Genomic DNA, 17,541 nt, shown 5'->3' with positions numbered 1-17,541 from the left:
TCATAAAATGAGTTTTTTAAAACTAGTTTTACTTTGTCATGCTTGATGTATTACAAGAAATTCCAAACCGGATATTCTCTGTCCGGTCGTTTACGTTACCTTGGCAAAATAAAGGTCTCCTAGGCTTTCCTTTTCCAGCAACTTCTGTCGCTTAAACTGTTATTTTACTCCACGTACAGACAAAATGTTTTTTTTAATGAATTCTTACGTGTTTATGTACTGTGAAAGAAGAAATAAAACGTGAAAAAACTAATGTAATCCTTTTAAATCCCGTTTTTGGCTTTCAGACTTTTATTTTAAATAATTTATCCAGCGCCATTTAGGGAAAGAAGAGTTTTGTTTCCTGCTTCAGCTTCGCTGATGGCGGGGCTCCATCTCTCCACATTTTACATCTCACACTCATTTCCTCTTTTCTCCATGGGTTGAAATGGTTTCCGCCGCCTATAAACATTAGGACGAACGTGTGATAATATTCTCTCTATAAACTCGTTTGCAGTAAACGCGAGTGGTAAGGGTCGGACCCGTGGCCGTGCATCGCTCCCGCTGTATTTGAAGATGGCTCCAGTTCAGATCGGTTCGGACGGGCAGCTGGTCCCCGTCGGGGGTCCGAGCTCAACCCCGCAGCCTCCTCCGGGAGCCCCGGCCACTCAAGGGGTCCGGCTGAGCCTCCTGATCGAGTTCCTGCTGCAGAGAACCTACCATGAGATAACTCTCCTGGCTGAGCTGTGAGTTTGGTGCTCAGGCATGCTGTAATCAAGCAGATTTAGTTCAGCACTGGCCATATGTTTCCTTGACAGATGTTTTACTTTGCAGACCTTGTCAGGTCATTTATTCATCTTGATTTTAAGTTGGTAGAGATTATATGAGGGTATATAAATTGTGGGGATGTTGATGTAACTCTCCCTGAGCCTTGTATGACTTCTTACCTGGCTATGTAAATGTTTATTTGGTTAACCGTGTAAAATTTGTCAGGGTGAAGTAATATTTGAACTTAAAGCTAGTGTATTTGAATGGTCTGCTTATAGCAGCCTAGGTGAATTTATGGTGGATATAGTGGATGAGACAGGTCTTATGTTTCATCAATACATTATTGTTATTATCAATACAGTATTGTTATTACAATACAAGCATAAATAAAGATGAGCACATTTTCTTGTTCTGTTGCTTTTATGGATCTGTTATTTTAAGTCTTCTAGATGTAAGATGTAAAATGTTTTGTGCTGTCATTTGATATTATTTAACCGTATCTTTATGATTTTCACAGACTTCCTCGAAAAACAGACATGGAAAGGTAAGAAACTGCCATGGATCTTCACTCAGATTCTCAAAAACATGAGTGTTATATTTGTTACACCAAATAAATGTTTACTTTTTATTTATCTATTTATTTACCTAGATAAATGAGTAAATGAATGAATAAAAAAAATAATAATAATAATAAAAAAAAAAAAAAAATATATATATATATATGTATATATAAATTGCAATAATGTTTTTTATTTTCCAAGTAATATTTTAGACATATTTATAACATGAATTTAAAAAAAATACAAATTAGGTCTAGTATAGATGACTTTTCAAGTTTTAGGTTGGGGGTCCCTCGCAGTTTTTGAGGGTCCTTGGCTTCTAAAAGACAGATAACGTGAGATAGATTTTGCTTGCATATGAATGTGACTGGTCATGTCCTCTCTTACAGGAAAATTGAAATTGTTCAGTTTGCCAGTCGGACACGGCAGCTCTTCGTGCGTCTGCTTGCTCTTGTGAAATGGGCAAGTAATGCTGGGAAGGTGGAGAAATGTGCGGTATGTGATTTATGGTATTTCGCACTTCCGGTCTTCTAGTCATTTTCATTCTTGTTGAGGTAGTACTCATTCTTCGTTCTGATTGCAGATGATCTCATCGTTTCTGGATCAACAAGCATATTTATTTGTTGACACGGCTGATCGACTGGCATCACTGGCCAGGGACGCCCTGGTGCATGCACGTTTGCCTAGTTTTGCCATCCCTTTCGCCATTGATGTGTTGACCACAGGGTCTTATCCACGTCTGCCCACCTGTATCCGAGTGAGTAGTCAAACACAGCGTTCAAGAGCTTAAAGTGGATATTATAAATGAGAAATGGACGGCAATGGTGGTGTTTTTTTTTTACAGGACAAAATTATTCCTCCTGACCCTATAACCAAAGCAGAAAAGCAGACAACGCTAAATCAGCTCAATCAAATCCTGCGACACAGACTAGTCACCACTGACTTGCCACCACAGCTGGCCAACTTAACTGTGGGTAAGTCCCAAGCTCCACACATCGACCGGCAAAGACGTATTCTGCGCTGTAATAAGTATGTTTCTAAACATTTCATTCTGTAATTTTGTTTTAATTATGAATGACCTTACTTGTGTGTAGCCAATGGGCGAGTGAAGTTTCGAGTTGAGGGGGAATTTGAAGCCACACTGACAGTGATGGGGGATGATCCTGACATCCCTTGGAGACTTCTTAAACTAGAGATTCTCGTCGAAGACAAGGGAACTGGAGGTAAGATGGGTAATAATAAGACCGAAGAAATAAGTTATGATGGAACCCCTGTGTGTGTTCCCTTGTTTTCCATACATTTTATTTAAATTTATATAAAAAAACACAGAAAAAGTTGTAAAAATTTGATCATAAGTTAATTTAAAAAACATGTTGTGTTTGTTTGTTTGCTGTTTTTTTTATTGTATTTGTTATACTTGTATTGTGTTTTATAACTTGTATTTTTAAATTGTTTTTGCCATGAAAATATCCTAAGATTCTGAGATAGCATTAAATAAATATATACTACTACTATAAAAAATAAAAATATATTTTTACATATTTTATTTACTGTTCAAAAGTTTGGGGACGATAAGATTTTTAAAAGGGTTCAACAAGACCACCATTATGAAATATAAAAATTTGAAATATCTGATTTGTGTTAATATATTTGTAATTTTATTTCTTTGTTGAAAAAAAAATAAATAAAATAATTTTTAGCAGGCTAATACTCCAGTCATCAGGGTCACATGATCCTTCAGAAATCATTCTAATATGCAAATTTGGTGCTTAGAAATGTTTATTATTATTAAAGGTTGTGTTGCCTAATATTATTGTGGAAACTGATACTTTTTTTCCCTGGGTGCTTTGATGTATAGAAAAAAAGAGCAGCATTTATTTGACACAAATCTTTTGTAACACTGTAAAAGCCTTTTAGTGTCACTTTTGATCCGTTTAATGCACCCTTTCGAAATAATATTATTTCTTTAAAAAATAACTGAACTTAACTTTTGAATCGGAGTGTATGTTTTTAATTTATATGCATAAAAATATATTTAATAGTTATTCATAAATGGATTAATAAATTACCATAATAAATATTTCTATATAATTTATGCAGATGGACGGGCATTGGTCCACAGCATGCAGGTGAATTATATCCACGAGTTGGTGCAGTCCCGACTGTTTGGAGATGACAAGCCTCTTCAGGACATGTACAACTGCCTCCGTATCCTTTCAGATCAAGACTAAGTTTGGTTTCTTCATTTTAGTAGAAGATTTTATAGGTTGCTCAGTTAACAGCATTTAACAGTTAAATAACATTTTGGGGTAAAATGCATAGCTTTTGTTTTACTAGTTAGTTTAGATACAACTACTCCCTTTTTACTACTATTTTACATTCTTTTATAATAATTGTCAAGTCAACATAACTATGAGGTAGAAATTTAGTTTTCCAAAAAGATACAGTGACAAAGAGTGTTCAGTCAAAACAGTTTCCTTAATGATTGGTATCAGACTCGTTTTGTCTTTCTCTACAGCTGGAGGTGTTGCACTCCCAGACTCTGATGTTGATCAGAGAGCGCTGGGGTGATCTAGTGCAGGTCGAGCGCTACCTCCCTGCCAAGTGCCTCACGTTGTCTGTCTGGAAGTACGATTCAAAATTTGCCAGTTTGCTGATGAGATTTACTGAATTTTTCTCTTTTGGTTTTGCATCTCACGATTCTTGCCTTGCAGTCAACAGGTCCTGGGTAGAAAGACTGGCACTGCACCGGTGCACAAGGTCACCATCAGAATTGATGAGACTGATGGATCCAAGCCACTACAGATCTCCCATGAGCCTCCACTCCCTGCCTGTGATTCCAGATTAATGGAAAGAGCCATGAGGGTGAGTATCATTGGTTAATATACTCTCCACATTAATAGTCCCATAATGATGATCAATGTATGGGCTTTTCTTTGATGATAATATACACGACCATTCAAAATTTGGGGATGCATTAATTTAATCAAAAGTTACAGTAAAGACATTTCTAATGTTATAGAAAATGTATTTTTACCTGTTAATTCTTATTTATTTCAAATGTATCACAGTTTCTACCAAAACATTAAGCAGTACAACTGTATCAACACTGATGGTAATAAGAAATGTTTCTTGAGCACAGAATCAGCACTGAAGACTGGAGTAATGGCTTCGTAATAAGTAAACCTTTTTTCAACAAATTGATAAAAAAATCTGTCCAACCCCAAATTTTGAATGGTAGTTTGTAATAACTGAAGATGAAAGTTAACCATGTCTGTTTGTGGGCTGTTCTTTCAGATCGATCATCTCTCAGTTGAAAAGCTTTTGATCGATAGTGTACATGCCCGCTCGCATCAGAAACTGCAAGAACTCAAAGCTATCCTAAAAAGTAGCAATGCTAGTGATAACTGTGAGTATTTTACACCGCAGGTGATCTTGACCATTCTTGTGCTTTGTGTGTTTTTTTGTTAGAGGGTATATAGTGATTTGCTGTTCTTGGTTACTAAGTTGATTTACAATAATTAAGCAATAAATTACGAGAGGATATGTATTGTGTGGGGAAGCAAAAAAATTATATATATATATATATATATATATATATATATATATATATATATATATATATATATATATATATATATATATCTCCTCTATGTATGTGTGTGTGTATATAAATATTTATTACACATGCATAAAGAGATTGATTTTGTGTGTTTATTCTTCAGCCTTCATAGAGACTGCACTGCCCACACTAGTCATCCCAATCCTGGAGCCCTGCGGCCGATCCGAGTGCCTCCACATATTTGTCGATTTGCATTCGGGAACGTTTCAGCCAATGCTCTATGGAGTTGGTAAGTCACATATCCACTGGATGCACATCAGAATAATTGAACAAATCAACTACTTAACTTGCCTTGCTTATCTATTTCCAGATCAGTCAATGTTAGACGACCTTGAGAAGAATATTAACGATGATATGAAGCGCATCGTCACATGGATCCAGCAGCTAAAGTAAGCAGTCAAGCTGCCTGTTCTTAATGCGTTTCATGTTGTGACAGTGATGATAATAGATTATGTTTTTAACAGATTCTGGTTGGGCGAGCAGAGATGTCGACAGTCTGTGAAACACCTTCCCACACTGTGCACAGACACTCTCCACCTATCTAACTTAACCACGCATCCTGTGGGCAACCTGTCAAAACATCGCCTCTTCATCAAACTCACTCGCCTCCCACAATACTATATTGTAAATACTTTAATGTATTTATCTCACAGATAAAGGCTTTTGTGTACACATTAAACATTGAATGAACTCTCTCGTCTTTCTCAGGTGGTGGAGATGTTCGATGTGTCCAACAATCTGACAGAGCTCCAGTATAAGTACTACTTCCTGTCTGTGAGTCAGACTGAGAGTGAGGATGGGCTTCCTTCTGCTCTGCTGCTGCAGCAGTTTAAGCCCAACCTGGAGGAGCTTGTGCAGGACATTTCATCAGGACGAATTGCTCGTCCTGGGTCCAAGAGAAAGGTGGGATACTCAACGGAATATACTGAAGTTAATCTTTAACATTTGTTACCACTTTGTGTTGTATTTAAAAAGGGTTTCTAAATGCCTGATTTTGATATTATTGTGAACGATTCATTTTTTATTATTTTTTCTCCGAAAATTTTAAACGTCATAACTCCGTTTTCTAATGAAAACATATTTTCTTTTGTGGCTTTAAGCTTTTTTATTGTATATAATGACGTCTTGTTTTGGTCACTCCATAGTTGTCAGGAGAGCAAAGTGCCATTGAACCGAAGAAGCCCAAGAGGTCAGGAGAGATGTGTGCCTTCAATAAGGAGCTGGCCCACTTGGTAGCCATGTGTGACACCAACATGCCCCTCATCGGATTACGCTGTGAGGTACTGCATATTCATTAGATAATTAAAGCCTAAACATTCGATTTTTTTTTATAAGCTATTAGTTGAAAAAGTCACATTTTGTGTTATTCTGTTCGCAGTTGTCCAATATGGAGATTCCTCACCAGGGGGTTCAGGTCGAAGGAGACGGCTGTAGCCACGCCATACGTATTCTGAAGTAAGATTTATCTCTGGTTTCCAATACAAGCGTCTCTGAAGTTAATAAACCAGACTGGCACATATGGTAGATGCATATCTACCTAATACTTTTATTCAGCAAGGACACATTTAAAGGGAAAGTTCACCCAAAAATCCAAATTGTCATTAATTACTCCCCCCTCATGTCGTCCCAAACCTGTAAGACCTTTGGAACACAAATTAAGATATTTTTGATGAAATCCAAGATATTTCTGACCCTCCCATAGACAGCAAGGATTCTTACACAATCGAGGCCCAGAAAGGGTCAGGCTTTTACCAAGCTATGAGAATACTTTTTGTGTGCAAAGAAAGCAAAGATAATAACTTTTTTATTCAAATTCATCTCCTCCGCTTCACCCTATCGTGCTGTTTTGGAGAGTATCACATATGTACACACCGTATGCTCCATATGTACGTGGAAATGTTGTTTATACTCAGATCAAAGCATAAACAACTTATCTGGGTACATACATTGTAGGCCTATATGTTATTTTTGTATGTGATACTCTCTAAAATGGCCACAAATTTTGGGTGAACTATCCCTTTATTTGATAAAGAAAGATGTTTATGATGTTACAAAAGATTTCTAATTCAAATAAATGCTTGTTCTTTGAAACTTTGTATTCATTAAAGAATCCGTCTGTTTGAAATGTTGAAAATAATAAGAAATGTTTTTTTGTGCATCAAATATTAGAATATGACTATTAGAATGCTTTCTGAAGGATCATGTGACACTGAAAATTCAGCTTTGACATCAAAGGGATAAATTGTATTTTAAAATGTTAAAACATAATATTAATATACAAAATATTTAACAAATCGCTGATTTGTAAATTTTTTATCAAATTAATGCAACCGTGGGGAGGATAAAAGACCTCTTTCAAAATCATTAAAAACATCTTACGGACTTAAACTTCTGGCAATAGTTAACTAAATGTTTTTCCTCTATTTCTCTCTCTCTCTCTCTCTCTCTCTCAGAGTTCCACCTTGTAAGGGAGTGAGTGAGGAAACGAGGAAAGCTCTAGAGCGCTCCCTGCTGGACTGTACGTTCAGACTGCAGGGCAGGAATAATCGCACCTGGGTGGCAGAATTGGTTTTCTCCTGTTGTCCACTCAACAGCACAGCCAACAAAGAACAAGGTAAAGACAGTTAATTATCCTCGAACAGCTTTCAAAACAATAATGTGTGTGTCTTCTACAATATTTTCTGTCTGTTTCAATTCAGCTTTCACGCGGCATGTCTACCTGACCTATGAGAATCCCCTTTCGGAGCCTGTGGGTGGCAGGAAGGTGGTGGAGATGTTCTTGAACGACTGGAACAGCATTAGTCAGCTTTATGAATGTGTGCTGGAGTTCTCACGCGCTTTACCTGGTAGGTACATCTGTTCTAACGAGGTAAATCACATCTCTTCCATTTTAATTTGAGTTTTAATTGTTGACCAGCTATGATTTGTATTCCTTTGATGCCATAGTATGTTAAAACTAATACATTATTGCATCAGTTTTCAATTCCTTCACAGGAATACATTCTGTTTTACAATATATTTAAATAGAATTTGTATTATTTTAATTGTAATAATATTTCACAAAATTGTTGTTTTACTGTGTTTTTATGAAATAAATGCAGACTTGTGAGCTTACAACACTTCTTTCATAAAAATAAAAAATTCCAACCCCAATGTTATTATGAGAAAATACTTGGCTTATGAATGGTTTGAAGAACTTGAATTTCTTGTAATTAATTAATGATCTCTGTTTTCCAGAAATGCCCTCCTATTTGAGCCTTTTCTCAGAGATACGGCTGTACAATTATCGGAAGCTGGTTCTATGTTATGGCAGCACCAAAGGCAGCTCGGTACAAACCTTCTCACCTTGTTAAAATGCAGATGTTAAAGGCCCTTAATCCCTTTATTTAGTGATTTAGCTTCATTTACTTGAATCCTGTTTTTTCAGGTGACGATACAGTGGAACTCTGCATCTCAGCGTTATCATCTGGCCCTGGGGACTGTGGGGCCCAATTCAGGCTGTAGCAACTGTCACAACATAATTCTCCACCAGCTTCAAGAGATGTTCAACAAGACACCCAATGTAGTACAACTTCTACAGGTATGTAGAGCCTTGCTCATCATGCCTCATTTACTTACTAGAATCCAAGCGGTTACTGGTGTATGAACTGTAATCTGTAGTTTTATTATTAGTACTTGAATTAAAATCTATCAGCATAGATATTGCTAGATCATTAGTAGATGCTGGAAGTATTCTCACATACTTGTCTGCTCTCAGGTCCTCTCAGACACTCAAGCTCCTCTAAATGCCATCAACAAGCTACCCACAGTGCCTATGCTGGGCCTCACCCAAAGGACCAATACAGCGTACCAGTGCTTCTCCATCCTGCCACAGTCGCCCACTCACATCCGTCTGGCCTTCCGCAACATGTACTGCATTGACATCTACTGCCGTAGCAGAGGTGTGGTGGCCATCCGTGACGGGGCCTATAGTCTTTTTGACAACACCAAGATAGTTGAGGGTTTCTACCCCGCCCCAGGACTAAAGGTGGGTGGAGCAAAAAAATTAAATCATTTACTCACTCCCTTGTCATTCCAAACATAAAAGTTGGGTTACCAGCATACTTTAAAATATCTTCTTTAATGTTCCACAGAAGAATGTAAGGTTCGTAAATGGTGACAGAAATGTAATTTTGTTTGGACTGTCCCTTTAACTGTTGTTGTGCATGGGTGTAATTGTCACTTGTCAATGATTTTCCCCAGACGTTCTTGAACATGTTTGTGGATAGTAACCAAGACGCCCGCAGACGCTCGGTCAATGAAGATGACAACCCTCCCTCCCCGATAAGCATGGAAGACACCTTCATGTCCCTCACCCAGACGCAGCCTCCAGGCAGAGGGGTTTATCCACCCCTCACATCGCCCCCCAACCCGTACCATGTGCCCCCCTCACCGTCCATGATAACACAGTCTCCAGGTATATAAATATGTGTCTCTATCATGTCAAATGCTGTCATTTTGCTGCCTGTGCCGTCCTGATCATGCCACCGTGGAGTAGTCGGGGAAACCAGACGAAAGGAAACATTCTCATTGGTGTCCCACTTATTGCAAAAGCGTCCCACCAGCTCTTCCTGTCTGTTGGTGTGCATGCTTTTATCGTTCAGTCTGTGTTTGATGACACCATCACCGTGCATCTTCATGAAGAAGCATGGCCACAGTCGTCTACTCATCTCCATTCGGGGTCTGCAGCTCTTTTCCCGCTTTGGCTGCAGCGTGTAAGCGGGAGCGACATGCTCTTGTCAGATGTTGATGAGGCCACTGATTGGTTAATTGTGTGCAGGGAACATCCACGCAGCCAATTCCCCTAGCGGAGCTCTGCGGGCCCCTTCTCCCTTTGGGCCCACCCCTTCTCCTTCCTCTCTGGGCATTTCTATGGGGCAGACCTCCAACTTTGCTAGCCCACATGGTAAGTGCAAGGGAGGCCTGGATCCAGGGCTTTGTTGATTGGTTTTCTTTTCTACCTCTGCGGTGCAGGGGCTTTCAGTCTCTGATGGACTAGTGAAAGACATCTGATTTGCTTCTCACTATCGACTTTGCACGTGGTGGATGTAAGCTAAAAGCCTAAATGAGCACTTGCTTTTTTTGATTCTTTGTGTTTCTTTGACTGGTGGGACTGGGAAAACAAAATTTCAGAATCATGTACATGATTATATGCAAGATAAAAACAAAGTAAAACATGGTACTGGGATTTATACTGGGATTTTATCTTATTTTTGTGTTTGTAAAATTATATTTGACAATTTTGGGGTCTGTAAGAGGTCTCTTATGCTCACAAAGGTTGCATTTATTTGGTCAAAAATAAAGTAAAAACTATAAAATATTTCAATTAAAATGTTTGCTATTTTAATATCGTTACAATGGAATTTATTGCTGTGGTGGCTGGCCATTACTTCAGCCTTCAGTGTCTTATGATCATTCAGAAATCCTGCTGTTTTTGTGCAAGAAAGTAAAGTTAAAACCATGATGAATCATTATTTATTTATTTTTTTTAATTTTTTTAAATTTTTTTATATAGGATTCTCTGATGAAGAGAGCATTAAGTTGAAATGTTTTCGTAACATAATTGTCTTTACAACTAATATATATATATATATATATATATATATATATATATATATATATATATATATATATATATATAAATTTTTTTTATATATATAATCTTACTGACCCCAACCTTTTGAATTACAATGTATTTTTGTACAGCATTGTCAGTTATCTCAAATTAACCACAGTATGTCATGATTCAGAATATTTTTATGCTTCACAATATCTTAATTGGTATGCAGTTGAAATCATGTGAAAGTGAATCAGCGTCATTGGTTTAAATCTCTTTGCCTTGTTTTAATCATACAAAATCATCATTGTTGGTTGTTGTTGAAGCAGCTCAGACTTTGCAGTAAGGATATGTGTTTTTGGTGGGTTGTATTGAGTACTGTCACTGCCATGGACTAAAAACTGTGTACATCGATGGAAACTGGCACTCCTCCAGAGGGTGAGTTACCATCCAAATGTCTTTGATTTGTATTGCAGGAACTCTTGACCCCAGTTCACCATACACGATGGTGTCCGCCAGCCCAAGGGTCGGTCCATGGCCAGGTTCTCCCCAGGTGTCTGGACCCTCCCCAGGGGCCCGAATCCCTGGCATGTCACCAGGCAACCCTTCTTTGCACTCACCCATTCCAGATCCATCCCACTCCCCTCGAGCTGGTACCAGTAAGTCCAGAGAGTCTAAAGACAGATCCATGTTATCAGAACATATTAAAATCATTTGCTTATTAAATTTTTTAAATATATATTTTTTTCCCGCTTTATTTATAATTATTAAATTGCAGTCAGTTAGTTGTTCTTTTTGATTGTCTTTATCGCAGTGCAAAATACCTTGATGGGGTTTTGCATTGCATTGCATTGAATTTGGGGTTAAATAATACCTGGACTTTTTTTGACAATTACTGTGCGATTAACCTGATAATTACCTAGTTTGTCCTAGCTTTGATGTACACTACTGGTCAAATTATTATTATTTTTTTATATTTCTAAAAAGAAGTCCGTAATACTCACCAGGGTAAAACAGTAATATTGCACAATATTTCTAGTCAAATTAGCTTATTTTAATAAATGAATAATTAAATGAAATGTTGTTTATACCTGATATGGCAAGGCAGAATTTTCAGCAGCCATTACTCCATCAGTGTCACTTCCTTTAGAAAATTTTCTAATATACTAATCTGGTAATCAATAAAAAAAATATCTTGTCATATTGAAAGGAGTTGTGCTGCTTAATATATTTGTGTAAACTATGATACATGTTTAGGATTCGAGATTTATAGAAAATTAGTGAGAAAAAAAAGCATTTATTTGAAACTGAAATCTTTTGTAATATTGTTTTTGTCACATTTTATCAGTTTAATGTATCCTTATATAGTAAAACTACACAGAAGAAAAAGTAGTGTAAATGAGAGAATTTGCGTTATTTTTACATTACTACATTAAGCAGTAATTGAATTTGATCAGTCGGTCACTGTGTGTGTTTGTGTGTGTAGGTTCACAGGCAATGCCCCCGCCCCGTAAACTGCCACAGCGGTCCTGGGCCGCTTCTATTCCCACCATCCTCACCCACAGCAAACTACATGTCCTGCTTCTGCCATCACCCATGCCATGCCCGGTGCCAGGGCTGGCGGGCAGCTACCTGTGCTCACCTCTGGAGCGCTTCCTGGGCTCTGTCATCATGAGGCGGCACCTACAGAGGATCATACAGTTAGAGCCCAATGTGAGTCAGAAACTTTTAACAACCACATCATTTAACCCGTCAGATTGATATGATTCTGCTTACACACTGTATTTGCATGACTCTCGATTACCTTCTCTTCACAGCTCACTATTGTGAACTCCAACGAGCCAGGCGTTATCATGTTTAAGACAGAAGTGCTTAAATGTAGAGTGGCTCTCAACCCCAAAACCTACCAGACTCTGCAGCTGAAAGTCACACCAGAAAACACTGGACCCTGGTCGCAGGAGGAGCTGCAGGTCCTGGAGAAGTTCTTTGAGACCAGGGTAAGAAATGAACTTTAGAATGGTCCTGATTTAACAACACTGGGCTAATGTCTACCTGTTTAAAACTTAAAACTTTTGAAAATGCTTATCTTTGCTATTCTGCTTAGTGCAATTAGCTGTGCTTTTTTTTTTTTAAAGCAAATCAGTTCACTCAGTGGCTTTCTTTGGCAATGCCATCAAGTCCGGTATTGTGCAGTTATGCAAATGCAAGTCATTTTCTTTTACTTAAACCTTAGGTTGCAGGACCACCCTTTAAATACAACACACTAAATGCCTTTACAAAGCTGTTGGGGGCTCCAACCAACATACTCAGAGACTGTGTTCGCATCATGAAACTGGAGTTGGTAAGCACATTCATGTTTATTTAATTTGATTTTTTTGCCCTTGTGCAAGCCATGTTTCAAAAGTTTGGGGCCAATTAGATTTTAAATTGATATTTTTCTTTTGTAAGGATATGTTAATATGGTCAAAAGGGACAGTAAAGATCTCAAATACATGCTGTTCTTTTGACTCGCTGGCCCATCATTTTTCCTCCAGTTCCCAGACCAAGCGGCCCAGCTGAATTGGAATGTGCAGTTCTGTCTGACCATCCCACCCAGCGCTCCTCCCATTGCCCCACCAGGAACCATTGCTGTGGTGCTTAAGACCAAGATGCTCTTCTTTGTAAGTGCTTCAACCACTCCTTTCTGGTTTCCAATGTCCCCTTTTACCATACAACCAATTCTCAGTAGATAAAATACTATTTCACCATACATAACCGTGTCCTGAATTCTAGTTATTGCACTAATATTCCTGGCATTGTACACATAACAACTTGTATTTGATCCGTGGTTTAAGTTTACAATGGATTCCTATCGTGTAATAACTTAAAGTGATACTCTTTTACAGCTCCAGCTGACCCAGAGGCTACCGGTACCCCAGGAGCCCACCAGCATCATAGTGCCTATTGTGTATGACATGGCTACTGGACTGACCCAGCAGGCTGATATCCCCCGCCAGCACAGCTCCTCGGGAGCCGCGGCCCTGATGGTCAGCTCCATCCTCAGGAGGTTCAATGAGCACCATCCACCACGACAAGGTTCACACATCTCTTTTGTTTAATGTGAATTTTTAAATTGATATGGAAATCAGTATATAATATTAATCAGATATTTTACATTTTGTTTCTGTATTTGCATTTCAATATTAATGCTAGCCTTTTTTGTTTTTTACAGGAGAGTGCACAATATTTGCAGCGGTTCATGAGCTCATGGCTAATCTCACTATGAACCCTGGAAGGCCATAACTTGTTGTCTCATAGGAAACTTCTCCAGACGTTTAGTAAATAACTCAAGGGAAATTCAGGTTTTCTGCTGCAGCCAATGGACTCTTCTGCTGGTGTATCATATTGTCATAAAAGGGAGCAGAAATATGATGGAACTTTTTTTTAATTGTATTATGGAGCATGTAAATTAATAATTGTGACAAAAGCAGGATTTCTTTTTTAAAAATTGCTCTGCAAAGTTATGCTAACCGATTTTTTTTTTCAGATGCACTTCCTAAGGAAATGATTGTGATAGAAAAAATGTTTAACTACAGCTGTATTTTTTTATTTGAAACTTTGCAGAAAAATTCTTGTCATTTTTGTAATACAAGATATCAATACTGTGTACGTTTCGATGTTTTCTTTATCAGCACACTATTTAAATGTTTTTTTTTTCTTTGATTGCATTACTTTGATTTCTTAGTATACCTGTCACTTTAAATATGCGTGACAAACCTTCTAAATTAGCAGTGTTTTATTGTCATTCATTGGAATCATGGAAAAGGTCTAAGATTTTTCTTGTCTCTGTTTATTACTATTTAATAAACATTGAAAGTGGGTTCATCCTTTCATTAATAACTCATTGTTTGTTTGATTAAGTGAAATTAAATGTATTTAAAGAACAAAATGAGAACAGTTATCTATGTCTGGCGTTTAAAGACTAGTACTGTATATTATAAGTTAGTATGGGGACTTTTTTTTAGGGACCATATTTAAAATATATTTATAAATTGTTTTGTATCTGAAGACAATGTTGGTCAAACACACAAAGGTCCAATCACTGAGTGGAGAATGTTACCAGCTAATAACTAATTTACTGAATGTATGACACTGATCTATAACGGAAATCCTCATCTAAACGAATGTGACAGGCCAATCCTTAACAGCGCAGAGAAAAGTAACGAGCACCTCGTGAACATTCTATGTATTTGCTGCTTCACTATCGGTTTGTAGAAATTCGTAAACCCAACTAAATATAAATATGAAACGTTAGGAAAATTAATTGAAAATACACAAGCTCCGCCCTTTCAGACATACAAGTCATAAAAATGTCCATTCTACCCACTTTATTCAATTTCTATGGCAGGTAGCTCAATACAGATTCGCAAAACATCGATACGTTTCGTGGTTTCTCGTCGATTGTCAGATTTGACCACGCCTTTTATTTACATCGCATGGGGCTGTGTGGCTGAACAACATGGAGAGGAGGACCACTGCAATGAGAGTGACAAACGCCATTAATGGATGAATAAACCAATAAATACAGTATTAATCATATGCATCCGTTAACCGCTGGAATTATTAATTTAGGGTGATAATGGCAGCTGTGAGTCTGACGGATCCGCTTTGCAAACCTAGCTCTTACAGCCCACATTTCAAAGGTAATGCTGATCTCTTTAATATTTAGTTGCTTATATGACTGAATATGAACACGTTTTGTTTCTCGATTATATAATATTTGCAGTTGAGGTGTGCGTGAAGAAGCCATTGATGCCCGTCCACCTGAGCAGTGAGCAGGTGGCTCTGGAGATGCTGTGTCTCTGCAGCCAGTTGGACCTACTGATCAGAGCTCAGGTCCATCAGGTGAGACACTTACTGATGCTCAGATCTTTGAACACTGAAAATACTTGTGTGTTTGTCTCATTCAAGTATCTAATCTGAATCAGCAGTTTCAGGAGCAGCTCAAACAGGACACAAGTCCTGAAGAGTCTAAGTGTTTTCAAAAACAAGGTAAGCCTAGGACTATATATATATATATATATATATATATATATATATATATATATTATACTGGAAATCAAAATGTATGTACAACCTCTGAATTTGTGTGTAGGGGCAGAGATAATATATCAGATGAACCAGTGCCTTGAACATCTCAACGAACCTGTGCTTCAGCTTGAGGTAACTAATCACCAATTAACCATTCCTCTTAAACCAGTTAGATGATGTATTTCCATTTATTCCCCTTTTTAGGAGTATTTGGATGTTGTAGGATTATCTGCTCTGTTCCCTCGAGTTGAAGTTTATATGATACACGGCAGCCCTATTGACATGTTGGAAAGACCGCCTTCAGATGGTGAGACCACAGAATGAATGGGAGAATGATAATGGGATACAGTTACATTTATTGGCCAGTGGTTGACTCCATGTGGGAAATAATGAATAATAATAAACTTTATTTGTATTGCAGATTTCAAACAAGATATGTAGCTCAAGGTGCTTTACAAGAAAAAGCATTATAAAAACATTATAAAAACACCAACTACATTTAAAAATGTCAACATTAACATTATTACAAATTCACTTTGTTAATAGGAAATTAATTATTAAACAAACTGCATAATAGAAATGGGAATAATATTAATAGTAAAAGACAACATAGAAAGCTTAAGAAAAGTATTTTGCTAGTTAAAAGTCAAAAAAATGCATTAAAAATATTTAGCGAGCGTGCTTTCTTAATAAATTTATTCTAAGAGTATAATACAGAAACACACACAGACTGAAATATATCAGTTTGTGTGTAAAGAATGAATATAATATACAAGTTTAATTTTTTTAATGGAATTAGTGAAATAAATCAACTTTTTGATGATATCCTAATCATAGGACAAGCACCTGTATATACATTATATTAAAATGAACAAATGATTAGAAACAAAAAGTGCTAGAATCTCACTTATTTCCACCTAAACAGCAGAGCTGATTAATCAGTTGGATTGAGGAATGTTTTATCATTCCAGCTTATTTTCCTCATATTGGGAGGCTGAATCAGCTGCTGGTTCTCAGTCAGCAGTTAGATGAAGATGTGAAGCACCTGGGCAGTCATAAGTACATCGCACATCAGCTATCAGCAATTTATGTGAGTTTGTTTGACTTGATCTTCATTCAAATCATATATCTACGTGATCTGATCAGTCCATAAAAAAGTTTGATTCTGTGTATCATTCAAAGTTGTTTGTTTCTGGTACAGCAAGTCCTAAACTCTCTCAAAGATATTTTGCCATTGTCCATCATAAGAAAGGATATTGAGGCTAATTTCAAGCAGCTGAAGAAGTCTCTTACGATAGAGGAGGGGTCTAAGCTGGATCCTCAGTTGCCAGCAGATCGCGTGAGCTGGTGAGAGGGGTTTTAGTTCCATTTGTTAGAATCAGCAAAAAGTAATCCAGCATAATTAATGAAAACACTCTTCACAGGGTGTCAGAATTAACACAAAACGTGATATCAACGGTACTGTCACTCTCAGAAGAGCTCACAGAAGACCTCAATCCAGTCATGGAATTTGTCTCTAACCTCTCATAACAGCTAGGTCTACAGTGCCTGAAGTGGATCGAGAGAAATAGTCACAGAATGAAGTGATTATTATTAATTTTTTTGTCTTTTTTTATTTATTCATCTGTACACACCACATGTAAGACTGTGATAATGTAATCCAGATATATTTCAAGACCTTGAAAAATTAAAATGTTTACATTATAAGTACTACCACTTATTAATAATTTATTTTAACCATTTTAGATATTTTTTTTTTGCATTGTTGGATCATGATTTTTAATAAATGTAGACGATCATTAAAAAAAAAAAAACCTTGTGCAATAATGTATTTTATAATGCATCTGTATACTTGAAGTGACTGTTGCACACGTTCTTTTACATTCTGTTCATGATGGTGCTAGCATTGTTCATCAGCGTCACACATGTGATTATATATCCAAAAT

General features: G+C 37.2%; 2 protein-coding genes across 3 annotated transcripts; both read left to right on the top strand.

Moving 5' to 3' along the window:
* Positions 1-214: 214 nt before the first annotated feature.
* On the top strand, positions 215-14,404 carry LOC113108151 (mediator of RNA polymerase II transcription subunit 14-like). 2 transcript variants are annotated; one of them, XM_026271002.1, is made up of 30 exons: positions 215-725; positions 1,265-1,291; positions 1,697-1,802; positions 1,891-2,064; positions 2,152-2,281; positions 2,402-2,530; positions 3,408-3,515; positions 3,803-3,935; positions 4,022-4,172; positions 4,605-4,716; positions 5,033-5,158; positions 5,240-5,318; positions 5,394-5,553; positions 5,638-5,832; positions 6,075-6,209; positions 6,308-6,384; positions 7,383-7,543; positions 7,629-7,775; positions 8,167-8,258; positions 8,357-8,509; positions 8,687-8,956; positions 9,172-9,385; positions 9,749-9,874; positions 11,002-11,184; positions 12,012-12,238; positions 12,343-12,522; positions 12,759-12,866; positions 13,060-13,185; positions 13,411-13,600; positions 13,737-14,404. In XM_026271002.1, the coding sequence occupies exons 1-30, from the start codon at positions 556-558 to the stop codon at positions 13,805-13,807; spliced, it is 4,260 nt and encodes a 1,419-aa protein (XP_026126787.1). In that variant the 5' UTR covers positions 215-555; the 3' UTR covers positions 13,808-14,404. The 2 variants fall into 2 exon arrangements, with proteins under 2 accessions (XP_026126787.1, XP_026126788.1); XM_026271003.1 differs by lacking the exon at positions 9,749-9,874 and having other exon boundaries at positions 217-725.
* A 697-nt stretch (positions 14,405-15,101) lies between these two features.
* LOC113109272 (uncharacterized) lies at positions 15,102-16,946 on the top strand. The gene is made up of 7 exons (XM_026272900.1): positions 15,102-15,207; positions 15,291-15,409; positions 15,496-15,556; positions 15,660-15,727; positions 15,800-15,902; positions 16,567-16,685; positions 16,797-16,946. Exons 1-7 carry the CDS (start codon positions 15,144-15,146, stop codon positions 16,944-16,946), a joined length of 684 nt encoding a protein of 227 aa, XP_026128685.1. The 5' UTR covers positions 15,102-15,143.
* Positions 16,947-17,541: the final 595 nt, after the last annotated feature.

This window comes from Carassius auratus, chromosome 9 (genome assembly GCF_003368295.1).
Source record: "Carassius auratus strain Wakin chromosome 9, ASM336829v1, whole genome shotgun sequence".
Taxonomy (NCBI): domain Eukaryota; kingdom Metazoa; phylum Chordata; class Actinopteri; order Cypriniformes; family Cyprinidae; genus Carassius; species Carassius auratus.
The sequence above is the reverse complement of the archived record's forward strand: the minus strand, read 5'-3'. Positions and strand labels throughout refer to the sequence as shown.